General features: G+C 36.0%; 1 protein-coding gene across 1 annotated transcript in view; it reads left to right on the top strand.

The window, feature by feature from the left end:
* The window catches only part of IQGAP1 (IQ motif containing GTPase activating protein 1), a 105,379-nt gene that overhangs the window by 34,142 nt on the left and 52,346 nt on the right, over window positions 1-18,891 (top strand). Inside the window, exons 3-9 of the mRNA XM_081290854.1 lie at window positions 813-969; window positions 2,819-2,896; window positions 7,500-7,576; window positions 13,596-13,663; window positions 15,363-15,476; window positions 16,403-16,581; window positions 17,670-17,754. Coding sequence (XP_081146980.1) covers window positions 813-969; window positions 2,819-2,896; window positions 7,500-7,576; window positions 13,596-13,663; window positions 15,363-15,476; window positions 16,403-16,581; window positions 17,670-17,754 — 758 coding nt within the window. The remainder of the gene's footprint in view (window positions 1-812; window positions 970-2,818; window positions 2,897-7,499; window positions 7,577-13,595; window positions 13,664-15,362; window positions 15,477-16,402; window positions 16,582-17,669; window positions 17,755-18,891) is intronic.

Genomic DNA, 18,891 nt, shown 5'->3' with positions numbered 1-18,891 from the left:
GATAATCCTTAAGCCACCTCAAAATCTGAACTGAGAAATTCACTGTTTGGATTCTGAATTCTGAAACTGAAAAAGAACATAAGCAACAGACAAGAGATTTTGAACAGTTAGAATGGTGGTTTCAGTCATACTTTTTTTTTTTAAAGAACTTCTTCAGGGAGTAACGTAAGGGTTCAGGAAAGAGTCTGCCATTCATGGGATAGTAAGGATATGGAGAGTCAGTGGCTCTATTAGTGTAGCAGGGGAAAGTGAAAGTAGAGAAGATGGCATTGGTGTCAGGCATTTCCTAAGTTCTCTGCCTTGCAGATTTTTTTTTCTTTCTTTCTTTTCTTTTTTTTTTTTGGTACTGGGGATCAACCCAGGGTAACTTTACCACTGAGCTGTATCTTTAGCTACTCCCCCACCACCACCTTTAAATTTTGAGACAGGGTCTTGGTAAGCTGCTGAGGCTAGCCTGGAACTTGTGATCCTCCTCTCTTAGCTGCCAGAGTTGCTGACTACTGTACCTGGCTCTGTTTCATAGATCTGAATGGTTCACGGCTCTTTGTGGAAATGGGTCTTAAAAGAGTTGCTAGGACTGAGTGTGTAGCTGAGTGGCAGATCTCTTGTCTAACAAGGTTTTTGTGAGGCCCTGGGTTCAATCTCCAGCATTGCAACAGACAAAAAAACAAACTAAAAAACCAACAAAAACCAGAGAGTGTTGATATACTGAATTTAAACTTCAGAGAAAGTGGAAGTTAAGCATAAACTTTCTTAAGAAAGATTTCTGACTTGCCTTCTCTTTTTCATGTGCTCTACTGCTTTTTGTGCAGGTGGATGGAAGCATGCCTAGGAGAGGGTTTGCCACCCACCACAGAACTGGAGGAAGGGCTTCGGAATGGGGTCTACCTTGCCAAACTAGGAAACTTCTTCTCTCCGAAAGTGGTGTCTTTGAAAAAAATCTACGATCGAGAGCAGACCAGATACAAGGTGAGTTCTACTTTGCTTGGTGCTTAAATTTTTCTATAAAGTTGATAAAGAAGGCTAGCGAACTGTATTCTGAGAGCAGTTGAGAAGTATGTGTAAGATGTGTTTGCTCCAATAAAGTATGGCCTTTAAAATACCTGGAAGAATGGAGGAAATAGTGCAAAAGAAATATATAGTAGTAAAAGAACTTTGTCTCTCTGTGTTTCTGTTAGAATTCTCTTTTTGGTGCTAGGAATTGAACCTATGTCTTCACTCATGCTGGACAAGCACTCTACCACTGAGCTATATACCCTGGCTCCAGTAGAATTCTTATGTTGCAGTGTGTCCAGAAATTTTCATAATCCTAATCCTAGATGAAATTTTTCATTCTCGGAAAGTAGAGGAAGTAATTAGGGGAATTTTATTTATTGAGGTACCAGGGATTGAACCCAGGGGCGCTTAACAACTGAACCACATCTCTAGCCCTTATTTATTTATTTATTTATTTATTTTAATTTTGAAACATGGCCTTTCTTAGGCTGGCTTTGAACTTGCAATCCTCCTGTCTCAGCCTCCCTAGCCACTGGTGGTATTACAGGTATGTACCACTGTGCCCAGCAGGAAATTACTCTTTAAATCTAATTTTAACCAAGTGCTGAGATTTATTGGCAAATAGAAATCCATAGCAACTTCAGGCAAAAGCATTCCTCTGTAATATCCGATAATATGCAAGATTAAATGCAAAAATGACTCAATTTCAGAAAATTAAAATTAATAAAATGGTTTGATTTCTGTGACTCAGGGCCCTGAAAAAGACTATTAAACTAAATTGGAATGTTGACAAGGAGCAAATTTTGTTGTCTACAGAACTCCTAAAGGGACTTTGCTCATCAGCTCTTACTTGTAACAGCATGAGTATGAAAAAAAATGGCGGAGGACAGCATAGCTAATGGTGAATGTAAGAGTGGTCAACTCTCAGAATTGGGCCATACATCATAATGAGCTGAGACTACAGATGATTTGAAGAAAGATTTTTACATTGTGTGTTGAAATTCAGGTGAAAACAGAGAAGGTATAGACCCTAAACCAAAATTAATATCTTAAACAGAAACTTTTCTTAGTCAAAAAACAAAGAAAACATGTTGAGTTTTAAGTAAGCAGTTATTCTGAAGACAACTCTGGAACTGTTCTTTAGACAAAATAGAAGGATGATAAAGGAGAGTAGAAACTTCACAGCAATGATTTTTTTAAAAATATCCTATCTTTGTACCCCTCTTGAAAGTAAATCTTGTTCAGAAACAGCAGACATAGGGACAGTGGGTGTATGTAGCTCCATGCTAAAGCACTTGACTAAGGTACTCTCAGCCCCGAGTTCAAACCATACCACTTCTAAAAGAAAAAGATGTTTAGAAGAGGGTATTTTTATGTGTAATGTGAAAACCCTGATTGATGTATTATAATATTTGTCATTTTATTGGTAACTTCTATTTTTTATATGACACATTAATTGCTTTATGTACTTTATCTCATAATCTTTTCAATAAATATATAAGGTAGGTGTTATAGAGGGGGAACCACAGACTGAAAGGGTGAAGTGACTTGTTTATGTCACCAGTTGATGCCATGAATTGAATCCAGGATTGTGAAACTCCAAAGCCTGTATTCTGTCAAGCATACTTTATACAGGATGGTTTTCTGAGTGATTCCTAAGTGAGAGGGGCTCATGTATAAATTGCCTTCTTGGTATTGGAATGTGAATATAGTGACTTTAAATTTGAGGGAGAGCTTGTAAACTCTCAGGAGGAAACTTCTGTCCGGAGAGTTTTTATTTAGTATTTGCCAATAGTACTTAATGGTCTTTTATTTCTTCTAGGCAACTGGCCTACACTTTAGACACACTGATAATGTAATTCAGTGGTTGAATGCCATGGATGATATTGGATTGCCTAAGGTAACTTGCCTGATATTCATAGTTCTGCCTGTTTCAGTAAAATAGTTCTCATTCTACCTATAAAATTATTCTTAGGATGTTTGTTTTGTGCTACTGGAGATTGAATCCAGGGGTGCTCTACTATTACCTTCATACCCAGCCTTTTTTATTTTGAGATAGCCTCTTGCCTTAAACTTTCAGTTCTCCTGCCTCAGCCTCATGAGTAGGTGAGGATTATGGGAATGTGTCTCCTTACTGGTGGTTAATTTTTTGTTTAATGCTAAAGATTCTTTTTTTCTTTTCAATTTGTTCTTTTTCTTTTATTTCCTTATACCTGTTTTGTTTTCCTCTAGTGAAATTCCCTATGATGATAATTACTTTTACTACATTAGTTTTAAGACTTATATTAAAGTGTTTTTTCTTAAATAGAATTTACATACTCTAAACTTCATTATTTTAAAGTGTACAGATAGTGGCTTTTATTTATTCACAAGTTATTACATTAAAAATATGAAGTTAGGCCAGGTGTGGTCATGCACATCTATAATCCTAGCAGCTTAGGAGGCTAAGACAGAAGGATTAAAAGTTCAAGGCCAGCCTCAGCAACTTAGCAAGGCCCTAAGCAACTTAGTGAGGCCCTGTCTCAAAAAGAAAAAAGGCTGTGGTCATAGCTCAGAGGTAAAGCACCCCTGGATTATATATCCGGTACCCATCCCCCCAAAATTAAAAAAAATATATATATATACACACACACACACACACACACACACACACGTGGAAGTATTTTAGAGATGTCATTTTCGAGCTTCAGAGTAACCAAAATTCATAGGTTATTTTATATTTCAAATTGTCAAGGCAATATAATGACATTTCTCCCTGTGTCTGTTTTTGGTGGTGGTTGTATAGCAGTATGCATATTCTGCATTTTTTCTCAGGAGTTTATTTTTGTGCTGCTATTAGTGAAATTGCTACTCACTAGATACCCATAAAGGCCATGTCGTCCATAGAGGCATGGTTAAGTTTGTCTTTGACCTACTTTTAAGAATTTATTTCTGGGGCTGGGGATGTGGCTCAAGTGGTAGCGCGCTCGCCTGGCGTGCGTGCGGCCCGGGTTCGATCCTCAGCACCACATACCAACAAAGATGTTGTGTCCGCCGAGAACTAAAAAATAAATATTAAAAATTCTCTCTCTCTCTCTCTCTCTCCTCTCTCACTCTCTCTTAAAAAAAAAGAGTGAGTGAGAGGAAAAAAAAAGAATTTATTTCCCCTCAAACAATTAGAAAAACACAAAAGATGTATTTGTAAGGATTTTCCAGCCTGCTTATAATAGAAAAATTGATAGCAAATCATTTGTTCCTTCACTAGGGATACTCTTGGTGTTAAAGTCAAATATGGGTGCCATTATATGTCCGCTTATGTAGACAAAGGAGCTGTCTTCACGTATTAAGTAGGGGGAAGGAAACCAGTTTATGGTTATAAGAGCTTTTGTCAGGCTAACTCATTTCTGTGTGTTGGGATTAAGAGGAGGTTTTTATTTTCATTATATGTAGCTGTGGAGTCCAAATGTTTATAACTAAAGAAAGAATAAGAATAGTGATGTGTGAAGTATCAGAAAGTGGCTTACACCACTTGGAAATGAATATTTGATATTTAGTGTACTGCTGAGCTCACTGTTAGCTCATGTCTGTTGAAATGAGTTAAATCCAGAGCTGAGTCTTTGTAAAAGACCAGCTTTTATCCTCTTTTTTTCAGAGCAGAGTGCTAAAATTCTGTTCCTTGCCACTGGTATGTTTGAGAATTAGGTCCTACAAATGTCAGGAAATGCAATGTGTCAAAATGTTTACAGCTGCTTGGCCTTTCTGTGCACCTGTAACTTCCTGTTCCTGTTTTTTTATATAGTGTATCGCCAGTGGTCAATGACAATTTAACTTTTGTTGAATGGTACTAAGAGCTTTTTTAATATTTGCTACTGCTGGTAGTGTTATTACTATAAGATGCCTTCTTATTGATGTAATTTTGTTTGTTTGTTTACTAACAGTAGTAACAAACATAGAGTTCCCCAAAGGCTTTCAGGGACAGCAAGGTAATCATGTCTGTAGCCTTGGAATATCTACCTTACATGATATAGGTCCAGAAGGCTTCTGGGTAACATGAACTAAAGATACTTCAGCCTAAAAATATATTGGTATCCATAAAATAATGTATGGTGTGTAATTTACAGTGCATATGTAGTGTTTTGGGATGTCTTTCTTAATCTCCTTATGATAAATATAGAAAATTAATACAATGATCTTTTGCTTCCTATCCTTTCTTTTTTTAAAAAAAATATATATATTTTTAGTTATAGGTGAACACAATATCTTTATTTTATTTTCATGTGATGCTGAGGATCAAACCCACTGCCTCACATATGCTAGGCAAGTGCTGTACCATTGAGCCACAACCCCAGCCCCTCTTCCTGTCCTTTCTGATTTTTTATTATAATTGATATTGTTGGCCACCTTCTCCCTGAAATCTTTTCTGATTTTGAATAATTGTTTTTAATTTGCCCAACTAGTCTTGATTACTTGAACTCTTCCACTTTTGATTAACTTTGTCAATGGGCATTTTTAAAGATGCAATCTTTTTTTTTTTAATATTTTAGCTTTCGGCGGACACAACATCTTTGTATGTGGTGCTGAGGATCGAACCCGGGCTGCACACATGCCAGGCAAATGCGTTACCGCTTGATCCACATCCCCAGCCCCAAGATGCAATCTTTTTAAAGCTATTTCTCCCATTTTTGTGGGTTCCGTTATTAAGATTCATTTGCTATAAGAACATGGTACCTTCAGTTGGTTGCAATCATTTCTCCTTAGATAGCTTTCTATTACCTAGAATTTTTTATATCTAAAACTAAACCTTTCTTTTCCCCAAGTAAACATGCCCTTCTCTATGATAAGTGAGACCATGTCATCATTATTACAGTCATCCAAGCTTAGAACATTGGTGAGATCTTAGTCTAATCAGTCATTTCCAAAACCTTCTTCATTTATGTGAGATTATCTCTCTTATCCATCCATTGTTTTATATATATAAGAACTCCCTGGCCTGCCTCTCCAGCTCCAGTCTTTTCATTATTCAATATATCCTATATCCTGTCTCCAGTCAGATCTTCCTAAAGCTGTTTTTATCCTTATCCTTAGTTCCAAAGCTAGGGGTTTTCTTTAAGTCCTGCTTATCAAGGTCAAAATTGTCTGGCTTTTAAGTTGCTCATAGTAATCTGATTCCATCATAATGACCCAACCTTATTTTTCTATTATTTTCTAGAAGATATTCTGTATACTCTTGAAAGCAATGGGCTATATATTTCCTTACTCACAAATATGGTTATTCTTGCTTTAACTTATTCTTTTTTCTTGGTATCAGGGATTGAACCCAGGGGCACTTTACCACTGAACTATACCTCCAGTCCTTTTATTTTTTAATTTGAGGCAGGGTCTGAGTTGCTTAGGGTCTCATTAAGTTACTTTTATTTTTTTATTAAGTTACTGAGGCTGGCCTCTAACATGTGATCTTCCTGCCTCAGTCTCCTGTGTAATTGGGATTATAGGCATGCACCATTACACCCAACTCTGCTTCATTTGTTCTTATAGTTTCTCTTGGTTGGAAAATCTTTTGCTGTCTATTATGATTTACTCATTAGTTTAGGACTTCATAGTCTGTTTTCATAGAGGTCTTTATTACTCTCCAGATTCTTCTAATCAACTCATTATTCAGTCTTTTGCTTCCTATCCTCTGTTACCCTTTATTTCTCTAAATCACAGATTGGGTTATATGGTGCCACTCTACGAGAGAATAGGTCTTGAAATTCAAAGCTATTGCCAGTCTAAACCTAATGCTGTTGCTATTCTACCTCATTGGTTAACCTGTCAAATATAGAGGTGCTTCAGTGACCCTGCTCTGAATTTGACATTAAATTAGCAGTAACATAGACCTAGTTTCCTGCCTTCCTGGGGCTTTTAGTCTGTTGGAGTAGCCATTACCGATAACCATAGGTAATTAGTTAATTGCACTAAGTGCTTTCAGGGAAAAATACCTGTCTTCTACATTCCCATATCCATCCTCTACTATATATACTTCATTTTTCTATATTTCTACTTCTTCAAAGTATTATAGTACATTTCATATTTAATGGTTTTTTTCAGTGTCTAAATATAGTAGTTTGCATACACTAAAAAGCATATAGTGTTTGTTGTTGAAGTATTAATCTGACATAATAACTAAAAAGATTGTGGTCCTTTAATGCCTCATACACTTGCCACTGATTTAAACTGAAATAGAACTTGGGTTTCATTTACTTGTGTCTGGGTCTGAAGTAACTAAATCACTTTTTACATATCTAACGAAATTCAGTGAGTTGACGAAATAAGGACTCCCCAGATACTTTTCATTATGTATTGCCACATCTTACTCCTTGCAGTGCTTATGATGAAATGTTTGTTCAACCTAATGAAGTGATTTGCTGAATGCCAACAATGTTTTCTAATTGTCCATAATTTTATTTATTTTATCGATGATTGGTGAATGATTACATGAAATCAGTGGATGGATAACTTACTCTGCTTGTTTTATTTCTTCCTAGATTTTTTACCCAGAAACCACAGATATCTATGATCGAAAGAACATGCCAAAATGTATCTACTGTATTCATGCACTCAGGTAATTAGATTTTCTTGGTAAAATAAGCAGTTTAGGAATGACATCTCAATTGAATGTGTGTCTTTGTCCATTGGAAGAGTGAACACATTTTTTCATTAGCTTCAGGATTTTCAAATAGGATAGAAAGCTGCTAACCTCATACAATGGTGAAAACAGCTGTGTTTTTCCAGGGAGTAGAAAGAATGGATTTATTTATTCCCATAATAACAGATAGTTTTGTTGTAAAAACACGGCAAAATCTTTCATTATTGATCTAGTGTCTCTGTGACCTCCGCATTTCACACGGGTGCTGTCTTTTGTTTAGTCATCTAGGTCCTTGCCATTATTAAGCTATTTGTTCACTCATTCAGTAATTTTTATACCAACATAAATATGATAATAGGAACTGAAACAAATTATTTTTTGCACAGCTTCATGGTAAATTGGGAACATGACTTAATTTCATATCCCTCATTCTTAGAATCAACAGGTATATTCGATTGGAAGGAAAATGTGATATCTCTGGAGGGAGGGGGGTAATGGAAAGAGAGGGGATGCCTATTATATACACTACAGCAATGTAGAATAACGTAGTATTTTAGTAGACTTATTTGATGGCCACAGGACTAAAGGAGAAGATGGGAAAAGTGAGTGAGACATGAATATGAGATTTCTTTGTTTGGATTGTACCTTTTTAGATAGCATCTTATGTGTGTGCTTAATAAATGTTGATTACATGAATGAAGGTATTGTATAATATTGATCTATAAGAAGCCTATTGTCACTCCATGGGGTGCTGCATGCTGTAATCCTACCTTTTCATCAGGAGGCTGAGATAGGAGGTTTATAAGTTTGAGGTCAGCCTGGGCAACCAAGAGAGACCTTGATTCAAAATAAAATTAAATAAAAAGGGCTGAGGGTGTAGCTTAGTGGTAGAGTGCTTGCATAGTATGCACAAGACCCTGGGTTCAATCCCTGGTGCTACAAAAAAAAAAAAAAAAAAGAAAGAAAAGAAAAGAAACCTATTTTCTGAGTTTCTCTACTTTCATTTTTATTCCTGGTGCTAGAGATTGAATTTAGGGCTTCACACATGCTAAGTACACACTGTACCACTGAGCTACAACTCCAGCCTGTTTACAGTGTGTTGATCACACATAATGCTGGTATCATTGGAACCAATGTGAAACACACAAAAGAATGAATACAGCTAAGAACTAGTATACTCTTGTATTGAGAATATAGCAATTTCATATGTGCGTGTGTCTAAGCCAAAATCAGACTAATTCTGAGATTGTGATTGGCTTGATTTTAATTTTTATTTTTTGTCAATAACCTTATTAAGATTGTACCTATAATGGCTTTCTGAACTTGGCAAATGCAGAGGCTAAATTGGCAGAATTTCTCTCTACTAATACTATAGCAGTAATGTAATCAGGGTCCCAGGCTTCAGTTCTCTGAAATACAGATGAGGATTAACTGTACTTTTCTCATGATGGAGTCAGAATGACAAAAGGGGGCGGTCCACTATTGTTTTCCATTTCTCTTGCATATGCAGTCTATGCTTAGAAAGTCTACACAGAGCACTGTGTTCTGATTTGAGATTTATAGTTTCTTTCCTCTCATTTCGTGTTTTTCCTGAAAGTGGGTTGGCAATACTTGATGATTAAGTAGGAAGTGTGTGTAATTTTTCAGAGCCTCTTTTATCATAAAACACAACAGTGTTCCAGGCATGTTCCTCACCTCACGCGTATTGGGGGTGGCATGACCTCCCTTTGGATCAACTGTGATAAAGAAGTATTATTTCTGTTTTCTTTCTGCCCGCCCTCCCCCTTTAAAAGTCATTTTTTTAAGGCATTATTCCAGGCATTGTCATTGTACTTCAGTCATAGTTATTTAAAAAAAAAAATTTTTTTTAATATAATGGAAATAAATTCTTTTTAAATTGATTTTTAAAAAATACACGACAGCAGTGGAATGCATTACAATTCTTATTACACATAGAGCACAGTTTTTCATATTTCTGTATATAAAGTATGTTCACGCCAATTTATGCCTTTATACGTGTACTTTTTTTGCATTACAATTCTTAATACACATATATACCACAATTTTTCATCTCTGTTTGTATATAAAGTATGTTGACACCCAATTCAAGTCTTCATACATGTACTTTGTATAATGATGTCTGCTAATCCTTGCTAATCCCCTGCCCCCTCCCTTTCCTTCCCACCCCTCTTCCCTTGCTAATCCCCTGCCCCCTCCCTTTCCCTCCCACCCCTCTTCCCTATCTAGAATTCATCTAATCCTCCCATGCTCTCCCTCCCTACCCCACTATGTGTCAGCCTCTTTATATCAAAGAAAACATTCGGCATTTGTTTTTTAGGCAATTGGCTAACTTCACTTAGCATTATCTTCTCCAACGCCATTCATTTACCTGCAAATGCCATGATTTTGTTCTTTTTTAATGCTGAGTAAAATTTCATTGTGTATATATGCCACATTTTTTAAATCCATTAATCTACTGAAGGGCATCTAGGTGGGTTCTACAGTTTAGCTATTGTGAATTGTGCTGCTATAAACGTTGATGTGGCTGTGTCCCTGTAGTATGCTGTCTTTTAGTCCTTTGGGGATAGTCCAAGGAGAGGAATAGCTGGGTCAAATGGTGGTTCCATTCCCAGATTTCCAAGGAATCTCCATACTGCTTTCCATATTGGCTGCACCAATTTGTAGTCCCACCAGCAATGTATGAGTGTACCTTTTCCCCCACATTCTTGCCAAGACTTATTGTTCAATGTTTGTCTTCATAATAGCTGCCATTCTGACTGGAGTGAGATGAAATCTTAGAGTAGTTCTGATTTGCATTTCTCTGATTGCTAGAGATGATGAGCATTTTTTCATATATTTGTTGATTGATTGTATATCTTCATCTGAGAAGTATCTATTCAGGTCTTTGGACCATTTGTTGATTGGGTTATTTGTTTTTTTGGTGTTTAGCTTTTTGAGTTCCCTAGCTTTTTTATATTCCCTAGAGATTAGTGCTCTATGTGATGTGTGAGGGGTAAAAATTTGCTCCCAGGATGTAGGCTTTCTGTTCACCTCACAGATTGTTTGCTGAGAAGAAACTTTTTAGTTTGATTCCATTCCATTTATTGATTCTTGGTTTTAATTCTTGTGGTATACGAGTCTTATTAAGGAAGTTGGGGCCTAATCCCACATGATGAAGATTGGGCCTACTTTTTCTTCTATTAGACGCAGAGTCTCTGGTTTAATTCCTAGGTCCTTGATCCATTTTGAGTTAAGTTTTGTGCATGGTTAGAGATAGGGGTTTAATTTTATTTTGTTGCATATGGATTTCCAGTTTTCCCAGCACCATTTGTTGAAGATGCTATTTTTTCTCCATAGTCATAGTTATTTTTAAAGATAACACTCTATTCTCCATTATTCTTAATATATTTGTATACTTTCCATTTCCCCCAAAGTTTTGCTATTCTGAAAATACAATGGAGATTTGGGGGTGTGTAGCTTAGTGGTAGATCAGTTGCTTAGCATGCAGGAGACCCTGAGTTTGATCACCAGTATTGCCAAAAAAGAATTCATTTGGGGGTCAAATAGGCCCATAATCCCAAATTTAAAAAAAAAAAAACCTTAATATTGGGGCTGGGACTGTGGCTCAGTGGTAATGCACGTGCATGGTATGTGTGAGGCACTGGGTTCGATTCTCAGCACTGCGTATTAAAAAAATAAAGATCTATCAGCAATTAAAAAAAAATTAAAAACAAAACAAAACAAAAACTTAATATTTCTGAAAATAAAGTTTTAGTGCAAGCTCTTTTGTTGGCAAAACCTGATAAGGATTAATTGAGGTTATTTAGAATATTTATGTATACTTGTATGTTTCTCTGCAGAAAAGCAATGTATTGATTAAGGGTGCTGCCCCAGCGCGTCCTGGGAATGTCTTCTAATACCATGTACACTATAGAATCTTTTTAATATTTGAAACATTTCTACATTGATGCATGTCTGGCTCAAAGAATTTAGATAAAGGACTGTGTATGGATTCTGTTTACTAATCAACTGTCATAAGAGTTTTTATTAATAATCTTTGAGATTAGTTTATTGATTTCTGTTTTACTCTGCGTCAGCAAAGATAATTGGAATCTAGATTAGCTAACACAGCTTGCTTCTTGCTATTGCTACAAAGTGTGGCTTAAATAGGGAAAAAGAAAAGTCTAAGCTTAATGACAGGCTGACCAGATATAGTTGTTTTAAGTTATAAGCATGAAGCAGCAGGAGTGAAGGTTGGGAAGTAATGTTCACTGTTAGGGTTTTTAAGTTTCGGGTTTGAAGCTAAGTGCTTTTTGTGCTGGATTAGAGTATCTGAGTGGCTATTATGATTCTATTTATAGCTCCAGTGTTTCCATAAAATACTCTTAAACACTTCCTAATAAGTAAGGAAAGGTACAAGAAAGATGGTGCCCACACTCCTACTTTTTTCATCAGCCAGTGGTATCTTTGTACACTTTTAATTTACCATCAGATGACATTAAAAGTGACATTTTATGCTTCTTGGGCTATGAAAGTAATGTCCTTAAATTTTTAAAAATGTGGCAGCCATTTTTCTATTTTATAATGGAAATAAAAGGGGAAGAAATTCCTGGAGAAAATACCCTTACTACTGGGCACAGTGGTGCATACCTGTACTCCCAGAGGCTTGGGAGGCTAAGGCAGGAGGATCACAAGTTCAAAGCCAGCCTCAACAACTTAGAAAGGCCCTAAGCAATTTAGAGAGACTCTGTCTCTAAATAAAATGTAAAAAAGGACTGGGGATGTGGCTCCTTGGGTTCAATCCCTGGTACTATAGATAGATTGATTAGATAGACAGATAGATAGGGCTAGGGATATAGCTCAGTGGTAAAGCTCCTCTGGGTTCAATCCCCAGTACAAAAAAAAAGATTAAATACTGTTATTAATTAGAATATAAGTCAGGCATATTAGTGGAGAAAATATATAAGGGGACCTATTACATGTATAGAAAGTTATTGTTATTTTTATTTTGCTCTGGAAAACTTCTTGAGTAGTTATAAAATCTTCCGAGAGAGCAACTTTATATGATTTCATTTTGAATGTTTTACCCCAAAGGAAAGCACTTAATCATATACATGGCACTTCTCTGAGAAAATATTTAACTGCTATGGATATATAAACAATGTTTATATATAAACATTGCTGTGGATATATAAACAATGTTTTCAGAAAATTCAGTGTGTTTTCAGTTCTACATTTGGGTTTATTGTATACAATTTAAGTTTTGATCAGTTCTGTGATGCCTATATATATTTAAATGATGCTTTAAGTTTATAGATAATTTGAAAAAACTGTAGACAATTAAATTTCTAGGATTTGTTTCTGATGTATTTTTTTGTCTTCTCCCTTATTGTTAACTGTCAATGTCTGTGAACTGTCCATTTGATCTCTTCTAACTTACCGATTCTAGTCTGCTATAGTGTTATAATAAACTAACCTTACCCAAGTTTACAGACACTTTTTATATCTGTGAGATATTGATTCATATTTATGATCTGTAGGTTCTGAGTGGATATTAGTGAATGAGACTTTTATTGTTCCTTCTTTCATGGAGCTTAGAGTCTAATGAATTTCTTTTCTTGGTTTGTTTGTTTGTTTAATTTAAAGATTAAGATACATAATATGTACTTTATTTAAAACTCTTGAATTACCTGAATTAAACTTTTATATCAATAATATGAATTCAGTGTAAGACTTACTGTCTCAGAATGACAGTTTTTCATGACAGTTTTTAAAGTGTCACCTAAAAGTTATTGATTATAGGAAGATAAACAGAAACCAAGAGACCTCACTAATATTAGTTATGTTAAAATTAATACACCTAATTATACATTATGTTTATGCCAGAACTTGGATTTGAATTTATGTCTGCTGATTTCCCTGACTGCCAGTTTTCTTTAAGAGCAGCAGGTAGATACTGCTGGGAGGCCTAACTCTTGTATATTATGTCTTCTAGTTTGTACCTGTTTAAACTAGGCCTGGCTCCTCAGATTCAAGACCTTTATGGAAAAGTTGACTTCACAGGTAAGGAGCTACATGCTTGGCAGGAAATGTTTGATTTATTTGAAACAGGCTGGAAAGTCAGCAGCACCAATTTTAAAGAACTAGAGCTTTAAAAATACTCTGGAAAAAATGATGAAAGAAATATAAATAACTTGCCTTTCTTAATATGATGGACAGAACACTGAACTTGGAATTTCAGGCTGTGTTCTTTCACTTACGACATAGGTATGGTTAGTGAATCTGTTTTCTCATATGTAAATTGAGTAATTTTAATATGTAATATATATAAAACATATAATTGTATTAACATCTAACATTAAATATTCATGTATGGTAAAAAGAAAGTTTGTAAGTCCTTCCCATTCTATTGTGGGCAAAGCAAAGGCAAATGAATAGGAAGTGAAAAGATGCAAAGATGGCATTTTAGTAATTTTAAAGTTTAACCATCTTTGGGTGGGTGTTTTTATACATATTAGTCTTTTATTCCTGTTAGAAAATACCTGAGACACTTTATAAAGAAAAGAGGCTACCAGGCACATTGGTGCACACCTGTAATTCCAGCAACTCCAAAGGCTAAGGGAGGATTGCCAGCCTTGGCAATTTAGTTATTCAGGGAGACTGTCTCCAAATTAAAAAAAAAAGGGGGGGGTGGCTGGGGATGTAGCTCAGTGATAAGAGCTGGGTTCAGACCTCAGTTACCCCGCATCCCCCAACCCCCCCTCCCCCACAAGAAACAAGGCTTATTTAGCTCATAGTTTTGTAGGGTGAAAATATAAGATCAGGTGACCCCACTGATTTGGTTTGGCCTCTGGCAGATGGTATGGCAGAAGCATATCTGTGAATAGGGGATCACCTTGCAAGAGAGGTGCCAGAGAGCTAGGTGGGGCCAGAATTTTTTATAACAGTGTCTTCTGAGAACTAACTCAAGGTTAGTTCCAGAGCTACCTTCGTCCTGAGATCAGTATCACCAGTGACCCTAGAGCCTCCCAGTAGGTGCCACCTCTTAAAGGTTCTACCACCTCTCACATTATTGCACCTAGTACTGAGCTTTTAACACATGAACCCCTTAGGGACAAATTGGTAGCATTATGTGTATTTTTTGTAGTCAGATGCTTGAAGAGGATGCTTGGGAGAAAAAGAGCAGAGGTTAATATTGGTTAGGGGTAAAAGAGATTCAAGTCTTTTGAACTAGTGATTATTTTTTAGGCCTGGGAGTTTAAGAATTGATAAGAAAGCTTTTATCTGTGACATTTTTCCTTCCAGGGAAGTTGTTGACCAGATGTGGGGCAAAGGTCAAACCTTACTTGTTGTTTTCTTTATCATTTGGCTTTCTGTCTTAGAAACAAAGTTATTGAGTAGCAGCTACTGATTTGGATTTTAAAGACTGAGATAACTGTGATTCACTTCTTGAGCTCCCTTTAAAGCTTCCATTTATAAGTTAACTGTAGGAAATGCCATAAGTAGCAGTTTTGAAAAACTTTCCCATAGGGTCTTCTCACTTTATAGTTAATGTTTAATGCCTAATTAATGTTTATTGATTACAAATTATATAGTAGGTACTATGTTACATGCTCCCATATATTATTTCATTAAATCCTTTTAATAACCCTAAGGAGTAGATGCCATTTTCTCTCATTTTATAGCTAAGGAATCTGTTTCCTTCTCTGAGTTGTGAAAGGGTACTTAATTTGCTTGGTTGGATCTTCATTCTTTTCTGTAGAAGAAGAAATCAACAACATGAAGATTGAACTAGAGAAGTATGGGATCCAGATGCCTGCCTTCAGCAAGATTGGGGGCATCCTGGCTAATGAACTGTCTGTGGATGAAGCTGCATGTAAGAAGAGAGAGATTTTCTGGGTTCAAGTGGGATTGTTACTACAACTTGTGGTGATTAATACCGTGGTGATGATCTTGGACAATAGGAATTCTGCTATCAAGTTTAAGTCTGTAGATGGGATTTTAAACATTGCTATAGTCTTCCATGCTATTGTTATTTGGAAATGAATTCTCAATTCTGATTAAAAGAAAAACATTTAGAAAGTGAGTTCTACATTTCATTGCCTTTTTTTCTTTTTAAAAAAAATTTTTTAAAGATATTGATAGACTTTTATTTATTTATATGTGGGGCTGAGAATTGAACCCAGTGCCTCACATATGCCAGGCAAGTGTGCTACAGCTGAGCCCCAGCCCCAGCCTCCATTTTGTTGCCTTTTGAAGGGTTTCTTTTTTTCTTTATGGTATTCACTAGGTCATTAAGGGTGAACATTTTCCATACCAAATAAATGTTCCTTCCAGTGTTCCTTTATGAGTATTTCCCTATGTGACTGTAAATTCAACATGGATCACAGGCAGAGCTATGGCTTTGTGCATCAGAGACTAGGTTTGCAGGATCTAGGGAGCTACTCCTCTAGCTCCAAGTGTTTTTACTCTTATCTATGCAAAGGAACCTTTTACTGGGTGTGGTCACATATACCTGTAATCCCATCGACTTGTAAAGTTGAGGCAGAAGAAATGCAAGTTCATGGCCAGCTTCAGCAATTTAGTGAGACCTTTTCTCAAAACTAAAAGAAAAAAAGAAAAGAGCTGGGTACATAGCTCTGTGGCAAAGCACACTGGGGTTCAAGTCCCAGTACAGAGAAAAAAAAAAAGTTTTTCTCTGTAATAGGGGATGCAATGTTGTTTTGTATCTGTGTATATCCTTTAGTAATTTCAGTATTCCATGCTTTGAATTTTTTCTTTCTTTTTTTTTTTTTTTTTTAGTACATGCTGCTGTTATTGCTATTAATGAAGCTATTGATCGTAGAATTCCAGCTGACACGTTTGCAGCTTTGAAAAACCCCAACGCAATGCTTGTAAATCTTGAAGAGCCTCTGGCTTCTACTTACCAGGACATACTTTATCAGGCCAAGCAAGACAAAATGACAAATGCTAAAAACAGGGTAAAAATGGAATATTTTTATAATTAATTTATATTCTTCTATTATTCGGTATGATTCCACTTTAAAAAACAGTTTTATTGAAATATAATTTACATACAATAAAATCCATGCATTTTAAGTATACAATTTGAGTTTTACAAATGCATGTGGCCATTTAACTATTGCACTAAAGAGTTTCCCTGACTCCCCTTTGCAGTCAATATCCATCTGCCCATCCCTCCTCCAGACAACTACCAACCTGTTTTTCTCACTATATCATACCATTTCCAGAATTTCATTGAAATGCAATTATACAGTATGTAGTCTCTTGGTATTAGGTTCCATTTTGACCTCTTGTTTTCTTTTTGAATTTTGTGCAAATGAAGTTTTGGATTGTGGCCATTAAAAATTAATTATATCCTTTGGAAATATGGTTTCCAAATCATCTTTCCTAGCCCCTCTGGAGTGAATTTTTTTTTTTAACCATTGTTATCACTATGTAGAAGTTAGCTGAATGATTCTGACTTGAAAAAGAAAAATGAGGCTAAGACTGTCTTATAAGATTTCACTCAAATTTATTCACCCCTTGAAATTAATGATTAAAATGTTTCAGTTCTTTGGAAAGTATCCAGATGATAAAATGAAGTCAACTCTGCTCTCAGAATATTCTTTAAATCTCTTATCATTGAGCAGGGATTTCAACCCCCAAAACAGTTGCCCAATTGGTCTGCAGATTAGTAATTGCAGCCCTGCCCCTGTTTGTGCCACCAGTGAAGCTCCAAGATTGGTACCCATGTGTGTCTATTCTGCTCACATCTGAGGCAAGATGTGGGTCATTAGTCCCACCACCTCACAGGGTTTATTCAGTGCTTCCTTCACTTGTCTAGCTCTGCAACATCCCAGTGCTTATTAACAAGTAGATCTAGTCAGATTTTTAGTTGTAATCACGCAGCATTCTGCTCTTTTTTTTTTTTTTTTTAACAAAGGATTGAAGTCACATACACACTTGTTCTTAATTGTGTTGAATGGTGGTAGAGAGGTACAAATGTATTTCTGTGGTCTTCTTAGAGACCTGAACTAATTTAATTTTACTTTTTACTCATCCTCAGACAGAAAACTCCGAGAGAGAAAGGGACGTTTATGAGGAGCTACTCACTCAAGCTGAAATTCAAGGCAATATAAATAAAGTCAACAGTAAGTATGTTCTTGAATAAGCACCTAATGGGATATTACAGAATAATGTTTGTGTTGTTCTACTCTTGGACTTAAGACATGGTTTAGCTGGGCGCAGTGGTGCATGCCTGTAATCCCAGTGGCTCGGGAGGCTGAGGCAGGAGGATCAGGAGTTCAAAGCCAGCCTCAGCAACTTAGTGAGGCTCTAAGGAATTGAGTAAGACCCTGTCTCTAAATAAAATATTCAAAAAAGGGCTGGGGATATGGCTCAGTTTTTAACTGCCCCTTGGTTCAATCTCCAGTACCCTCACCCACCCACATCCCCCCAAAAAACAGAAAGAAAAAGAAAAAGACATGGTTTAATTGTAGACATTAGTGGATTTGTTTAGGAATGATTATTTATTACAGTATTGTGTATTCTTGTTCTGTTTGAACTATCATTGCCCTCAGATAGCCCTTGTTCTTATACCTGCAAGGGCTTCTGGACTCTCTTTTTTGATTCTTTTATCCTGTTAAAAATATTTTAAAAACATGTTTTCTGACCAGGCATGGTGGAGCATATCTGTAATCCCAACAGAGGATTGGGAGGCCAAGGAAAGCGAATCACAAGTTGGAGGGCAAGTGACTTCTGTCATGGAGCCACACCCCCAGCTGTTTACTTTTAATATTTTGAGTTAGGATATCACTAAGTTAATCAGGCATGCTTTGAACTTGGAATCCTTCTGCCTTAATCTTCCAGGTGTCTGTGATTACAGGTGTGGACTACCATGTCCAGCTCCTCATTTTTTCGAACATCTTTGTAAATTCCTTCAGTTAGAGATTATTCTGCCTCTTTTGAAATTTTTATAATTCCCAGCATAGTGTTATACATAAAAAAAGAACAAAAATTTTTATTATAATCCAATTAGACCACATTTTGATTTGTTTTGCTCAAGATAATAATGTAGTAATCATTTATTTATTGGAGGTGCTAATTTGTTGTTTGAACTAATAATATTCTTGATAACTAGAGAGGAATTTTGAAGAATTTTATCAACTCCATTTGATATAGAGGTCTAAATCTTGACCAAGATTCTTTGTATTCTATTATATTATGGTTCATTTATTTAGGATAATGACCTTCTGAACAGAGTAATAGTTCCCTTCAAGTATGATTGA

This window comes from Spermophilus citellus (assembly GCF_964194105.1).
Source record: "Spermophilus citellus genome assembly, chromosome: 4".
In the NCBI taxonomy this organism is placed as follows: Eukaryota; Metazoa; Chordata; class Mammalia; order Rodentia; family Sciuridae; genus Spermophilus; species Spermophilus citellus.
Note: the sequence above shows the minus strand (reverse complement) of the source record. Positions and strands in the feature narration are given on the sequence as shown.